This window comes from Echeneis naucrates, chromosome 21 (genome assembly GCF_900963305.1).
Source record: "Echeneis naucrates chromosome 21, fEcheNa1.1, whole genome shotgun sequence".
Taxonomy (NCBI): Eukaryota; Metazoa; Chordata; class Actinopteri; order Carangiformes; family Echeneidae; genus Echeneis; species Echeneis naucrates.
In genome coordinates, this window is record NC_042531.1 from 17,305,121 (window position 1) to 17,321,774 (window position 16,654).

Sequence of the window (16,654 nt, forward strand, 5' to 3'; positions counted from 1 at the left end):
GGCCCCTGAAGTTAGCTCACCACTTGCTGTCAACACCACAATATTTATGTATGCCCCTCCAAATGCCTTTCTCCACAGCAACTTCACAAAGGCCGTTTGTGTTCCTGCACAAAAGCCACAAATTAACAGATTTTACACATTCAGCTTCCACACATTCATATAAAGCAACAAAGTCTTAACCATCGAAAATGAATGGCAAATGTAAAAAAATCCTACAGGACTTCATGAGTACAGATTCATTATAACATTATTCATGGACTTCTTTCAAAACCTAAAACTTTGCGTCTCCTAAAGTGGCTTGTAAACAACAGATATTTTCACAGCACAAATCAGCGAGCTGGCTGATAAGAAGATAGAGAAGTTGTGACTTTGTATGTGTATTGTAAGTTGTGTAAATAAGTTGGGATTATTTCTGCCAACTAAAGCTAGCAAAACAAGTGAAGTGGGCTGATGTCATTAGTATTTATTGACTGTTTTACTACTTATGTGCTGCTGGACACCGGACAATATATAAATTATGTAGCTATTTATGTATCTCTCGCTCTCTCTATCTATACTGTTTGTACTTGTGTCTGTGATAAAAGGCAGAACAAATTACACCAAACCTCCAGACCTAGCTCCTACTTGGGCAAGCAGAAAGTAAATTCAAATCTTGAATGTCTGAGTGTCTTAATCTATTATCATGGCTGAAAACTGACACCCCAAAAGTGAATGGCCATCTCGAGCTGAGGGGCTACAAGTGACGGAAGGAGCACAGAGACAGAAAGATGGAGGTGGTTTAATCACTGCTCAGCCTGTCTACTTGGAGGTTAGCACACTGGCCCATTAAGATAGCTCTGAGATCTATAGCTGGCTTCAGATTGTGATGTTAGCGACTCAAAACAAAACTAAACAGTGGACGCCTTACACTGTAACCCTGTAGAGTTAATAGAGCTGAGTAATAGATCAAAAATATTATGGAAATAGCAATGCAGGCAAGAGTAATACTAAAATAGAGCGGAAACCTTTCTCATATGATAGAATTAAAATTAAGCATTGTGGTACAACAGATATGCCACGGAATCAAACTCAAAGAAGGTACATGCTTGTTCGGTACAAGACAAAACGAAAATTACATTGTCACTTTTTTTCTTTAGAAATGCAAAGCCAACAATAAAAGGTATGAAAACATTAACTATAATATTGCAAAACAGCCCCAGTGAGGGTTTTTTTCTTATCATACAGCCTTACCTTGAAATATTTCCTATGTGTATGTGAACAGCAGTCTATACCTGAACTACATGGGCTTCTTGTATATTGTAGTGTAACTAAGTAAACTAACTTCTGAAGTTTTTTTCTTTTTGGTTAAGTTCATGTGCCTTTGTATGAGAAAAGAGCAAAGACTCAAGCAGTTGTTTCAGATTTGATATATGTCATGAAATGATCAAAAATGGCTGTTGTGATTAACTAATTATTGAACAGGTATTGTTTTTAACCTGCACAAGGCTGTAACTTTAATACATCCAAGCATATCAGTTGTGAAATTATAATCATTTGTCAGTCATCTGTTTCATATCTGACTGACAGTCGCCAGTCAAGCTAACATACCATGCCGCATTATACCACGACTTGTACAGGAGCTTGAATAACGATGCTCAGAAGTTTGTTTACAGCAAACAAATCTTTGTGAATGGCGTCAGGCCAACAGGGTAACTTGCAGTGCCCAACAGCGTGCAGACACCTGTGAAGCAATTAGCCCGGCTTACAAGGATGGCACTTTGGCTCAACACCATATTGTCATGACTATTCACAAAAGGGAGGGGAGGTGGTTGCTCTGGCTGACTCACCCTGACAGCACTGGGCATGATAATGCAAACATTCCTGCTAAAGGCATGGCCAAGCCCGGCAGCATACATATTAACACTGGCAGAGCAAAACTGTACAAATGGTATTCCAAATTCATATACATACAATATGTGAAGAGACAAGGAGGGTCAAGTATTCTTCAGCAATCATCATCTGTTGATAACGCCGTCTAAAATTTGTAAAATAAATAAATAAATTATTCTACACACAATACACAGTATACGGTAGATTTTAAGTGTGTCTTCAGCAACTGAAGGACCATAAAAGGATTGAAGGACGGAAGCGAGATAAACTGCTGATTTCCAGAGGGGAAATTGTGTTTACTTTGTGAATATCTCACAGAGTTGTGAGGTTCCCCTACTGCAGGCAGAGATGATGACCAACTCAAACAAAACATGGCTGGTAAACGTCTCTCCTCTTCTCTTCTCTTGGCCTTTTCATCCATCATTCCCTCTATTATGTCTCTATCTGTGAGCGCCCCTTTCCCCACCTCCTCTCCTCCTTACCCACATGATCGGGTAAATAACACAGATCACACGGGGAGAGTTATTTATAGAGTAGGATTCCCCAAGGGAGCTCCTTGCCCCACCAGGCCTCCGTGCACTCAGACAAAACCCCATGCATGTTTAATCACTGCTCAGGAGGAATGGAGTGCACGCATTCATTTACAAATCAAACACGGCCAGAAAATATCAACCAGAATGAATGTAACAAAAAAAAAAAAAAAAAACAGAGCTACACAAAGACACACAAGTGACAGCAGCATTAAGGATTGCAGATTAAGAATGAACAGTAATTGCTGACATAATGTTTCTCAGCTGTGAACCACACACACACACAGACACACACAGGTGCTCTCACAGGAGGGGAGGCAAACGCCTTGGTGACTGGTGGGATGGTGACCAGCAGTTGGTTGGACAGGGCAGGAGGGGAGGGGCCAGAGATGGAGGGAGAGCCAATGATGGCAAGCAACTAATTCAACAAATGGCCTGCATGTGCACTCAGCTCAGATGGGTGTGTATGTGTGTCTGCTGATGAGAGCGGAGTGTGGCAGTTTGTTGTGCTTTGTGTCATCACCTCTTTGCTCTCCTCAACTCTCACTTCTGTTTCTCTGCGGACAGTTAGTCAGCAACTATGCTGGGATGAAGCTATCAAAAGTCCTTAATCAAATTAATGTTGACAATTATTGCATGGTGATGTGTTTTCAGTAGGGTAAACACAGATACACTCCTGAAGTTGTTCTGTGAGTTCAAAGCTTAGCAGTTAGAGTTAAATCAAACTCCCGTAGCAACACACACTAAATTAAGATAAGAAGGCCCACAGTTACACTTAATTGCCACTGGCCACTGACCAAAACACAAATGAAATTCTTATTATTCAAGAGAGCAGAAAAAAGAATGTGGTGGAGAATCTCCTGCACAAGTGTATGAATTACTCACATTTCAGAACTTTTTTCTGTTGAACAATTAATGAAAACCTTCATGATTACATTGAATTCAACACAGAAACTTTTCGACATTACTTGTGGATACACAAAGCAAGGGAGATGCACGAATGTACACAATAAGCTGTAAGGAGGGACGGATATAACACTGCCATCTGCTCCATTCAGTTAAAGGCTGCCCTGAGCGAGTGTCTCCATACATCAGTTCCATTCAATAAACACTGTCACTACTGAGAGCTGCACACCCACAAAGCCAATGAACAGACAAGACACACACACCCCCTTACACGCACACAGAAAGAAATCCATATGGTAAACGAGTTCATGTAAACGTGTGCTCAGGCATCACACACACACACACACCCCATCTTAACACAACATAGCAATGTAAATTCTATCAATGCACACGTGGACTAAACACACTTTCTTTTACACAACCAAAGACACAAATTACAAACCAGCTCAGTAAAGATGAAGTAAAAAGCATCCGCGTGAACTATCCAAACAACAATCTGCATAACAAGAAGAGCTCTTACCCATCAGTTGTTTCGTGCTGTCCGGTTGTTGTGTGTGCAGTGTGTGTTTGCATGTAGTGTGTAATAGCTCAGCAAAAGGGAGAAAAAGTGTGAGACTGCAGCCAAAAGTGTGACTCTGAACAGAGCTGGAAAGTCATCTGTAGCGCAAAAAACACAGCAGACCAAGCTGGTTTTGTTAGTGAGAACAGATCTCTCTCTCCCTCCGTCTCTATGTTTCCCTCACTGACGTGCTGAGCTCTGTGCTCCGGCTGCCACTGTCTTTCCCTCCCTCTGTTCCTCTGGTCCCCTCCCACTCCCACTCTCTCCCACTTTCGTTCTCTCTCTCTCTCTCTCTCTCTCTCTCTCTCATAGTGACATCAGAGGGCAGTCTCAGGCATGTTTAACATTTTGTTGGAGTCTGTCTCTCTCTTCCTCCCTTTAAGTCACAGAGATTGTGACTCAGTTGTCATTTGACTAAACAAACACTGTGTTGTTTGGCCTGAACAGAGCTTATTGTTGTAACTGCTTTTGTGTCTTCATGGATGTTACTTGTTGCACACACATTCTTCAGGCTCCTTTTTTTTAATGTGAAACCCTCCTACACACTAGCAGACATAAACGAAGCTGACTTTATCATAATGGGTGCTGCTTGGCCTTGTGACTACAACAGTGTGCAACCACTCCAAACACAAATTAAACACATCCACTGCAGTAGGTGCTGCTTGTAGGCATGGATTGGCTTGGTTTTATTTTTGGGTCATGGTCAATTACTGGAGGTAAGAAGGTTAGAAACACAACAACTTAGAAACCTCTTCAGAGGGATATCGAAAGAGGTAAAGTCTCTCTCTCACACAAACATACAAAAACATCTCGCCATCCACCAATTATCTACCACACATCTATGTAGGGAATATATAAAGAAAATGTCATTATAAATAAAACACAAAGAATATATAGAGCTGAGACACTGGCACATAAATGATTGGTTGAAGAATGACTAGGTATGAATTGAATAATAATAAGGAGCCAAGAGGGCAGCGGGAGGACTGGGCTATTGACTGGTATCAGCATCCACAAATAAGTCTGGGTTGTGACATATGTCTTACTGTTATATAAAGGGGCAGCATGATGCCAAGCCAATAAAAACAACAGGCAGGAATCAGGCAGGGTGGAACTGACAGGAGAATGAACAGTAATTCACTTGGTGAGAGTCTAATTCTATAAAAATGACAGAACTGCAGGCTTGTATCCATTTGCAAAAAGGGATTGATATTTTAATCCTTTTCAATCTTACTGACTCAACGGGAGAAGAAGAAAAGGTGTGTCCTTTTATCAACTGAACCTGCTGGTGTTGTGCAATTGCAAAGGTCTAAACTTCATGCAAATGTTGAGTGATGCCTGAGAGCAGCAACTGTCAGCACTTATTTGATTTCAACGGGAAAAAGAAGTTCTCTTGTACAAATTTTACTATATATGGAGCAATGAGAAATGGCCCTGCACTGATCCTAATAATCAATGACTCGTGAGTTCCTACCTAATCAAACTGTGGCTTGTAAATTATATTGAACAGACTCCTGAGAGGCTACGCCATCACAAGAAGAGTGGAAGGAATGGAAGAAACACAGACATGTGACCAATAGTGGAGACATAAATGCCACATTTACATTGGCCAATAGCCTAAAATTATTCAGAGCACATTAAAGTGAATGTTCTACATCCAACTACCTTCATATGCAGTTGCTCAATAATAAGGAGTCACTTTCTGCATTAATATTTATTTAGGCATAGTAAATTTTATCTAAATATTTTACACAGAATGACTGGGCACACACACACACACGCGCACAGGTGTTTGTACTTCATGTAAATAACTGGAGTTCTTTTCAGGGTAAAGATGGCTGTAGCCACACCATAGTCTGATGAGTTCCTGATGACTGGTTGTGCAGCCACATACACTCATATAGTCTAATCAGCCAAAAAAAAAAAAAAAGTGTGAGCACAATGGTGCATGACCTGAGATATGTAAGCTGAGAAAACAGACTATATAATAATACTGTATTTAATTATTTAGTTTCAGTTTCACTTTTAATCAGACTTGAGTAATATTTTGGTCACTATGAAGCACTTTAATTACCTTTCTATTGATCCTCTCTGCTGTTATTCATTATGTATGATTAACTATTACATGGCACACAAAAAAAAAAATGGCAATGTTGCCAAATGTCTCTTGAATTCTTACCAGAGTCAATATAAGTACTCTGTTGTTCACATGTTTTTCTGTTTTACTCAGACTGCTTCAGGACTCAGAATTTAATTTTGTGTGTGTGTGTGTGTCTGAGTGCGCGCAGGCTGGTCTGTATGGTGTGTTTGCAGGAGCTATTTCTGAAGTTCAGCATTGAATCCAGAAAGCTAAGTTTTGTTTGATCAGACAACACACCCACACACCTGGCTGTGATAAAAGTCTGTTATCAGCTTGTTGTATGGTGTTGACGTCAAAGGCTTAGCTAGGTTTCATGCAGCCATGACACCGATAACAGTTAATGCTGCTGAACCAAAACCATAATGGTACACACGCACGCATACAATCACCTTTTCATTTTTAGAACTGGCAAAATCACCATCACATTCGAAGTGGCAAAGTGAAACTGAGCGAAGAGGCACATAGTTAACCTTGCAGTGAAAATCAATGCATGGACATTAGGTTAGTTAGAAACTAACATGGTCAAAGATCAGCAGCAGGGAGCCAGAAGCTTGTCAAACAAAAATGAACGACACATATGGACTACTTTGACACATGCTTCAATAGGGCCTGAAAAAAAGAACTGTTGAAGACCATTTCTGCCATTGTACGGTTGGAGACATCTTTTGAGGGATTATATAAGCAACCAAACCTTAGAAGCAAAGGAGCCCATATAAGTATCCACAGAAATGTCAAACATCTGAAACAAGACAAAAGTTTGGATGAAATAATGAATAAAATATTAAGAAATACAACAGTTTTGCTGTTGTTTAAAAATGTTTCCACAGTTTTTCAGCAGTGGACCACATTCACAAAGTCCATGTAACACTAAGAATTTAGAAGTTAGAGTTGGGTAAAATACTCATCAGGTTAAAAACAACAGGTATGAGTGGCAGCATGTGAATGAAATCTTGAGTACAGGGAGGTGTGTGACCTAAAGATGAGGATGAATGTCTACGTGAAAGAGGGCCTTGCAGTTACATTATTAACGGCCTGTGAGAAAATCAGACGAGGCGATAAGTGAGCATATCCGAGATAAATAGCTCGTGTAGCTATCTGCATCAGAGTCAGTGTGCGCGTGTGCCTTAAATAATGCATGTGGCATAATGATTGCGAGGCATGCTGAAGTACACAGTATGGCAACGAGGCAGACAGGACTGATGAATAAATAATGGATGGCGTCCGCCTCATAATGTACACACGTGCACGCACACACACACAGGCATGCATGCAAACCATAACCACAAGCTGGTTCGTGCTCGAGAGGGGAGGGAAAAAAAATGGCAACTCTTATTTTTGCATCTTCTTGTGCTCTTGTCTTCTCCCTCCTCTCCACAGTGACAGAGGGATGGTGGGAGGAGGGTTGCTTTTTTCATCCATCTCCCCAGAGAACCCCAGTCCCAACTTCAAATATGTGAGATACAGTGGCGTTTATTATTGCCTCAGATTATTTATAATACACACTATCACTTAAACCCTCCCTCAGATATACTTTTTGCTTCCACTCCCATTGATAAGTATTTCTGGGAAACTCAAATAGCAGTATTACAATTACTCAAAAAAATCTATAACTTCTATTCAAAACAATCTACAAGCTCACTAATTTGATGCAACCATATGATTTGAATATTTTGTACAGCATTGTAAACTTGAATTCTGATGTAATTATTGGTATTATTTGGTGCTAATATCTCACCCTTTCACCCCCTGCATGGTTATTTAAAAAATATATATTTTAAAGGCTTTAGAGCAAAGCACAGGAACAGAATTTGAACCCAAATGCTTTAAATACATAAAAAGCAGATACAAATAACAACAAAAACTATAGGTTAGAGAGGGATCCCATCATTACTGTATGGATAAAAAGACAGAACTCTGAAACATCTATATTTGCACCAATTTAAATACACGTAAACGTTTATGTTCAAAGGCAATGTAGTATAATTTGACTGAAGTAGTTCCAGACATATTTCAAAAGGGGAAGTGTTGGGAGGAATTGTGAGTTCTTATGTTTGTGGTTGTTTGTGATGCCAGGGTGTGTCTACAGTGTGTTTTTTGCCATATTTATATATAAACATGGCATTAAATGTTTACATATAAAGCATTAAGTGAGCAAGTAATGTTGCAGCTATAACCCCTTGAATTATAGTCTCTCTGAGAGTAATACGAGTTCACACAATTCTAAAATCAAGTTTACTTGAGGCTGCCAATGTGATCCAGGTGAGGAGGCAACAAGCGCTACAAAAAAAAAAAAAAAAAAAATCCACAAGAAGAATGAACTCCTATAGGCTTCAAATTACCCTCTTAAAACCCAGACACTGTAAGGTAAGAAAGAGCGATGCTTTGAGCTCGAGGCTGCAATGGGGAGCTCTGTTCATTCATATTTTAGGCCCTCTCTTTCCGTCTCAGTGGTAATGCCTTCCAAGTCTGCACCAAGCTTGCAGCAGACAGCAAGCCATTAGCCATTGGTGATGTTAAACTGAACTTATGAGAGATGTCAGCTCACCTCCCTATGCACTTAAAATGAAATGGGTCACAGGAATGCCCCTGTAAACTAAAACCCAATCTCTTCATGGAGAGTGTGCACGTTACTGAAGCCTGTCTAATACATGCCTCGTCAGTGATAAAAACAGACATTGATAATAATTAGAACATAGTTAAAAATAGAGAGTTGCACCAATAAGACAGATGTATCCAGGAGTACACTGTGGCCAGAGAAGGTGGGGTAATGATTTTCACTGTGGGAAAATCTGGGGACATTCTGTGTTTGATGACACTAAGTATGTACTCCTGGAGACTTTATTTATTTCTCCTTTGTAATTGAAGAGATAAAATTCTACTCAAACTCATTTTCTCAGTTATGCAACTACCTAACTCTCTACCCCCACAAAGAAAACTGCCACACATGACAACAAATGACAAACCTATATATAGGTCTATATATATATATATATATATATATATATATAATATAAAATTAGAATAGAATATAACATTTATTTATTTATTATTATATATATTTTTTTAAGTGGTAAAATACAGTTTATCGCTGATGGCCATGCTGTAGCAATTAGGCCGCGGGTATGGCTGTAATGAACTCCTCTTCCCGGACTGAGGAAGACTAAGCTCGGGTCATTGTGGTGTTATCAGCCAGGGGTTAGCAAACCCCTGCGAGAGTGCAGAAAAGGTCTGAACCCTGAAGTGGTCATTCATAATAGATAGGTTCCAGAGGAATTCTAGATCCATACAATCCTGCTGGTGCTTTTAAAAGCCTTTACACAATGTACAGCAACATTAACAAGAGTTTCACAGGAAGTCAAACGGCAAATTAAATATCCAGATGTTTACCTCCTGCACACAATCCCATCAAACCGTTAGATCTCATCTTCGATACCTTACTGCAAGAATTACAGACACTACAGAGTCTAATGGCTCTAAGGAGAATAATACTAGTTATCAGTGAGTATAACAGCAAAAAAAATTTTCAGTGAACTACTATTTCTACGAGAGGTCATCCACTGCTGGTGTTGCAGACACTAACATATTAACTGGTGAGATGTCCACTGTAAAATTTCAAAAGGGGAAGGTAATAGAAAGCACAGATGCAAGTCAAAATCAAGCAAACTGATATCTGTTGCAGCAGCAGATTTTAGTCTTCATCTGTCCTCACACTTGGCTTTGGCAAGAAGTTGCAAATGTTCACTGAGATTCACAGAATATATCTGTCCATCTATTGTCTATATATAGTGTATCCATTCAGGGTCCTGGGGAGATTGAAGCAGACCCCACTGACATCTGGTGGGGACAGTGTACATGCTGGATAGGTCACCAGTCTACTGTATAACACTGAAAATAGACGATTGAACTAACTAACTAACATATGGCAGAAATAATTCATCCCAGCACTTCCAACAGAAAATAACCAAAATCAATTACTTTCAGCAGGAGTGGTCGTTGTATTTGCTCCTGGAGGTCAAGTAGATCTGAACTGGAGCCGAGCACAGTTTTTTGTCACCTACTAATTTCAGAGTGCTCTGATGGTGTTGCCCTTTGAGTCAGATTACCGTCCAAATCTGAATTAACTGTTTTAACTTCCCATTCAGGATAAGTAGCTTCCAGTGTCAAATATTATATAAAGGTTATACACGAATATTGATTTTGCTGTGCCAGTTTTTGATATGACCAATACTGCACATTCAAAGAGTTTAATGAGGTTTTTGAAATATTATAAACATGACAACTGATAGGATGATTATTACCAGCACTGGCTGATCACTGCTAACTTTTCTACTTTATTTTTTCTTTCATCCTGGACTGTTTGAGAATCCAAGAAAAAATACCTTCAAGGAGTTTGTGTTTATTCACACAGTAACACAGCCTCACACTCCAGACATCTTCCAAAGCTCAGCTAGACAACACTGCAAAACACACCAGGTCGTATGCAATATTCATGACATGGTAAAATGGTAAAATCTTTTTCCCTCTACAGCGTCCACATAAACACAAATTCTCTCTCACTCACTCACACGCACGCACATACACGCAGTCCACCTGCTATAGCTGACAGGGTAATGGCACTGATGCAGATAAAGTGGGTTAAGGCATTGCCTGCTCTGCTGGAAGACAAAAACAAGTCTGGCTCTGAGCACTACGCCATACTTTCTGGGACATGAATGTGAAGCGTGTGTGTGTGAGCGTCTCTCTTTAACCGGGTTGACTTGAAGGCCACAACCTCAGGCTATGTCTGTGGATATAAATAGGTACTAGTACACTGTCTTCCCTTTGTAACATCAATTTTTCTCAGGATCTAACTGAATTTCCCCTTTGCTCTCTGATATCTTCAGGTTAGTTTTAGCATGTTGACTTGAACTTTTTGCCTCCGTACATGTAGTTTGTGAAGATGTCTCACTTTTAGCTTCACAACAAATTTAAAAAACAATATGACAAATGAAGGAGACAAAAAGAACAACAGAGAAGGAGATTATATTTCAGTTCATCGGGAGTTCAAGAGGAACATTAGGAAACTCCCTTAGGCGATCGTTGTCAGGTTGTGTGTGTGTGTGTGTGTGTGTGTACATGAGAGCGATGACAGCTGAGCAGAAAAGAGGCAGCTGCCCACTGACTCAAGCCTACACCAAACTGGCAAAAAGCTGAGGAATCCATGCCAGGTCATAGAGTGCACGTGGGTGGTAGGGGGCTTTAGGGGGGGCCCATCTGGGGAGCTGGCACTGGGGCCTGAGGGATGTGTGGGCTCCCTGGTGAGCATGTGAAGACAAAAAAGGTAATTCAAATAGGTCCTGGCTCACTTGTTGGGCTGTAAGACAAAAACTCAATACAAGGTTACAATCTTTTGACTCCTGAATTAGAACCATAATGACAGAGGGGTGCAGTTGGGATCATTCTGACATGTAATCAATTATTTGCTGCCAAATGCATACATATTAAGTGCATAGGACCAATCACTGATCAATCAGTGCCATTATTGCAGGAAAATATCAGCTTTTCACTGAATTTATGATTAAAACTTTGACCCACTATATTTACTTCTTCTCTTCCCATGACATTGTAAGCATCAACTGCAACAAAACAAAAGAGGATGTGGGATTATGTCAAGCAGGTAAAAATAGAACCGTTACAAGGAAATAAAAATGAATGAAATGTTTTAGTAGGAACTGGCTTGTTTCACTTAAACACAAGCATACATGTTGACAATGTCAGGATTGTGGTCAAGGGCTCAGTCATATGCACAAAAAAGTTAAAGAGTCCGCATTTCAGAGTATAAGGATGGATTAGCAGGGGTCTGGCTGGAAGACAAGTGGCTTCGCACAGTCATCATGACCTGCAGACAGGGTGTCATCTGGAACCCACCTCTCTCTCTATGTCTGGTTTCTCAGCATTAATCCTGTGCCCCTTCAAGCTCCTTTCTCACTTGCTCTGTGTTGCATCTCATCTACAAATAAGCACTGCCCTAGCCAAAAAGAAGAAGAAGAAGAAGATGATTGAAATCAGGGAGGAAAAACAGATGATGATATAAATCTGCTTTTTCCAGAAATTCAAGATAAAGCTCTTAGAAATAATTGTGATATCATTAAATCATAATAGTCACCCCTTCCTGTATAAATCTGAAGCTCAGAAGAAATTATGAAAATGAAAACTGTCAGAATGGTAAGCTAAGGTTATGAGAGGGACTGAAAAGGTTCAATTGACTATGACTATGACTCTGAGATGACATTGGTACTCCTGTACACATGCTTAGTAATGCCAATATCTAATCTTGGCAGCAATATACAACAATTAAACTGGGAAATAAATCTGCTTAAAGTGACAGAAAGTTGACAGTGCAACTGTTGATGCCAAACAGAACGGTTCAGGTATCTCAAAAAACACAGATCTGCATTCACTCTGTAATGATGACAGTTGATGTCAACATGGAGCAGTTCTGTGGCTTAACACATCTTGTTCATGAGAGAGGTCAGAGGAGGACGCCGGATGCTGACAGGAAGGTGATTGTAGCATAAATAACCAAGTGTTACAACAGCGGCATGCAGAAAAGCATTCAAGGGCACAACCTTGATGTGAATGGGCAGCAGCAGCAGCAGTATATTGTTATGTCATGAACAAGAAAATTAGGCTGTGGTGGGCACACGTCTCAATTTCTGCCACAACATGCAGCCAGTAGGGTAGATGGATGTAATTGGGGTCACACGCTGCATTTGGCATTAGATCAGACACTTTTAGAGGTTTTGGTTAAATATAAATGAAATAAATATATGTGATCGTATGTTTTCAGTCACTTTTAATTTTCTTACCACTTAGCTAAGACCAAAATCTTAATATCAATATGCCAATTCAGCTCAAATCATCTGGAAGATCTGCAGTATGCAAACATATATTTTAGGATCTAGGGTTGGTCCATGTCTTTCTTCTTATGGCTACAGTCCACCAGTCTTTAAATACCTGCTTCCAGCATGACACCACACCATATCACAAAACACACATTATGAAGTGGTTCAGTTAGCATGACCTCAGTGCACTTCTGTGGCCTCTCAACACATCTTAGCCCTGTAGAGGTAACAGGAGATGCAATGCATGTTTGTGCAGGTGACAACTCTGATGATGAAGATCACTAAGGCCATTGCCTTTCTTTTATCCACACCACAACAAATTCAGGTGTGTGCTACTGAAGAGCACAGAGACATACCTTATAAAGTGGCCGCTGAGTGTAGAGTGGAGCTCTAGATGCATGAACATGTAAAATCAGAGGCCAAGTGAGCACAGATTTAGAAATCACACACTGAGAATGAGTTGGAGTAGTTGAGGGAAAGAGGAAGAGAGGGTTGTAATATGTTCGAGAGATAGAGAGGAAACTACAGAAATGCAGATGCTGATATCAAGAGAGAGAATGTGGCCAAAAATATGTTTCTTTCCACTTTGTATGATTTCCTTTCCAGAGTTTTGAAATGGTAATGAGCCGGCTAATATTTGCATAATGTGCCTTTCCTTATCCCTCTTCTTCTACTTACCCGGGCCCTCTTCTGCTCAAATTGCTGCTCTCCTCCCACCCCACCCACCTACCTCCATTCATCGCATTACATCTACCTACTTTTCCCACTCTCAGGTTCTGAAGTGCTGAAAAGTAATTGACAAGAATAAATAAGGATAAGCTGTTCAGTCAGGGGACAGGATCTGGCCAACAGGTCTGCCACTTCCTGTGTCAACTGCTCCTTGTTCGCTCTCTCTCTCAACATGCTTGCTTCTCCTCCTGATAAGCCTTACTATCAGTGCTGTGCAGACAGAAAGTGGACATGTGCACAAAGAATTAAGACTAAAAAATGTAACAAAAAAAGAGAAGAAGTCGACTGTCAGGTTTTCTGCTGATTGCGACAGTGCACACCAGGCTCTGATTAAAGGAGCTGTAACAAAGCCCTTCTGTGAAGCTGAAAAAACTGCTTCTAGTCTACATTATCTGTCATTTCTTCTCCTTCTTCTGCAATACTCTATTTTCCCATCCTCCTCTTCTTCCAGTTTGTCTTCCTCTCTCCTCCTCTTCCTCCACCTCCTTCATCACTTCTCTCACCTTCCCCTCCCTCCTCCTCACTCCCTTCAGCGTCTGTGCTCTGACAGTTATGTGTTAGTGGAGCGTGGGCTGCTGCTAATTTGTGCAGAGTGGGAGAAAGCTGTTTTGGCTTGGGGAGAGAGAGCCGAGTTTAGCCTCTACGACGGGATGAATAGACAGACATACACACACACACACACACACACACACACAAAAACAAACAAAAAAAACACACACACACACACTCATTGACATAATGCATTCTTTAACCCATGCTCTGACCTTAACCATTACAAATAAACTCAAGCCTCAAAAAGGCTTTTAAAGTTGTGAGGAGCAGCCAAAATGTCCTCACAATGATGTTTTCTAACCAAAGTTTTTACAGACACACACCCATTAAAACATGTTTGTCAGAGCTGCAATTTTAACTCTCTCTCTTTAAGTCACATGTGAACTCATCGATACAAACAGATGCTCAAACCCACATTCTCCTCTAAGTGTGGAAGTGACTGTGAGAGGTGCTGTCTTCTGCTCCTCTAACAGTACCTCCTCCTGTGCAGTCATCCTGATTAATATGCACCCAAATCTGTCTCTATCACTCAGACTCCCTGATCTGATCATTCTCCTACACCTCTCTCCCTCAATTTGAAATTGCTGCTGGTTCAGTCCACTACTATGACGCTCATTCTTAGTTTTACTTTTTAATCAGAAAAAAAGGCAGAAATATAGACCTAAAGAGCAAGGAAACAGAGAGAGAGAGCGTGAAGGTCACCAATGCTGCTGTCATCTAATGATGCGCGGTATCGAAGAAGACTTCACAACATAGGACACATACACGTACAGGAAGTGTTACTGTTGCTATTGGCACCCAGTTAATTAATTCTAACACGTCAAAAGAATGTGTTAAAAGAATATTGTACTGTACTTATTCCAATAAAATGCTGTAGTCCTTTTTTTGGCAGGTATTTAGACATTTAGTTATTATTAGGACCCTACCAAACTGACTTTGATTCAGCAGTTCAATTGAAGGGCACTGACTGTGTGAGAATGAACACCTGCTAATTTTACAGTGATACCTGTAAAAGTGTGAGACGTGCTAGGTCGGCCATTAGCCCACAGGATTCGATATAAACATGTGCTTTAGACTATATATATATATATACATACATACATACATACATATATATTTATTTATTTGTTTTTGCACTTGTACACGCTTTATCATATTATAGTTAAGTTTCAATTCCACTTCTCTCAGTTGGGGGGGTTAGAGGAGCTGACTTTGGGGAGCTGACTAAAAAACCTCTAAATGTTAATATCATCAAGTTAATTCCTGTCTCTACTAGAGATGCAGGTGTTTCGTGCATTTACCAAGGACAAAAGCAAAGTAACAAAGGAGTCAGACGATGCCTGTTGAATGTGCTGTCAACAAGGGTTTGTGGTGTGTGTAATGTACATGCACATAGCTACTATAAGGCAGGCGGTAAACTATTCTTCTACCTACGCAAGAGGAATTTTGTATGGAGCCCCTTTGGCCTTCAAAGAGTGTGAAGACCATGAGACACAGTCCATATGATTCCAAGCCTATTACAAGTCCTACATATGATTGCATGTGTTATGAGTGTCTACATCTGTTTGTGTGTTTATGCTATTACACATATCAGTGCTGCAGGCAAAGAAACATGCTATTAACAGGTTACAGCTTCAGGTCTTGGCAACCACAGCTATGACATCACTGCTGCATCAGCATGTCCTCCTGCCACCTGGGACAAACACGCCGCTTGTGGGTTGATGACATGCTGATGGGCTGAGATCATCACACATTCTTGTCAGCAGGAGTTTGAAGATCAAACAAAATGCCTCCTTTCACTTGCACTTTTACGTACGCGCACATGTGGGCTGGCACATGCAGGGCTTGTTTTAAAAAGGAGTTGGTCACTGAATTATAAATTACCATATACTAAAAACAAACTGCCATGTCAGCTGGTAGAAATGATGACCCACTCAAGAGTAAATGACAAGTTTCTTGATAAACAGACACTGACGAAATACATTACTGAGTCGTACATTAGCCAGCTAAGGCAACCATGATCCCCCACTGAGCATTGAAGTTCTGTAATCACCCGCGGTGCATTACGCATCAGTAACCCCAAAGACATTACTGCATTGATCCCCCAGCTCCACGAGAGAGAAGAGGCTCTAAGAGGTTACCAGATCTATAAATACCAGACAAAAACAGGAAGCCTCGCAAAATCTTGTACAAATAACATCTATGGAAAGTCTTAGTTTCTACTTTAACTCTAAAATATAATATCTTTCAGAAATGTTGACCAAATGATTTGTAGTAAGCTGGGTTAGGGATAGGCTGAATTCAGGTTGAACACAGTTTTGTTAATTCAGTCTATGACAATGTGAATCATGGAGATTTACAGGATGGCATCCCTTCAAATAAACCAATACCCATGAAATAGCATTAAGCCTAATAGAATTCAGCCTACTGGTCCACTGATTTGAATTAATGAAGGCTTTATTTCAAACATGTGAGTATAGAGCAA

The 16,654-nt window shown here is 40.3% G+C and overlaps 1 protein-coding gene across 6 annotated transcripts in view; it reads right to left on the minus strand.

Annotated features, from left to right (window-relative positions):
• hdac4 (histone deacetylase 4) overlaps window positions 1-16,654 on the minus strand; it is a 106,606-nt gene that overhangs the window by 48,031 nt on the left and 41,921 nt on the right. Inside the window, exon 1 of one of the 6 annotated variants that reach the window (XM_029530213.1) lies at window positions 3,826-4,059. The exons of the other annotated variants lie outside the window; for them this stretch is intronic. Coding sequence (XP_029386073.1) covers window positions 3,826-3,829 — 4 coding nt within the window. The 5' untranslated portion in view covers window positions 3,830-4,059. Of the gene's footprint in view, window positions 1-3,825; window positions 4,060-16,654 lie in introns of those variants that run through there. 6 annotated transcript variants of the gene reach the window in all.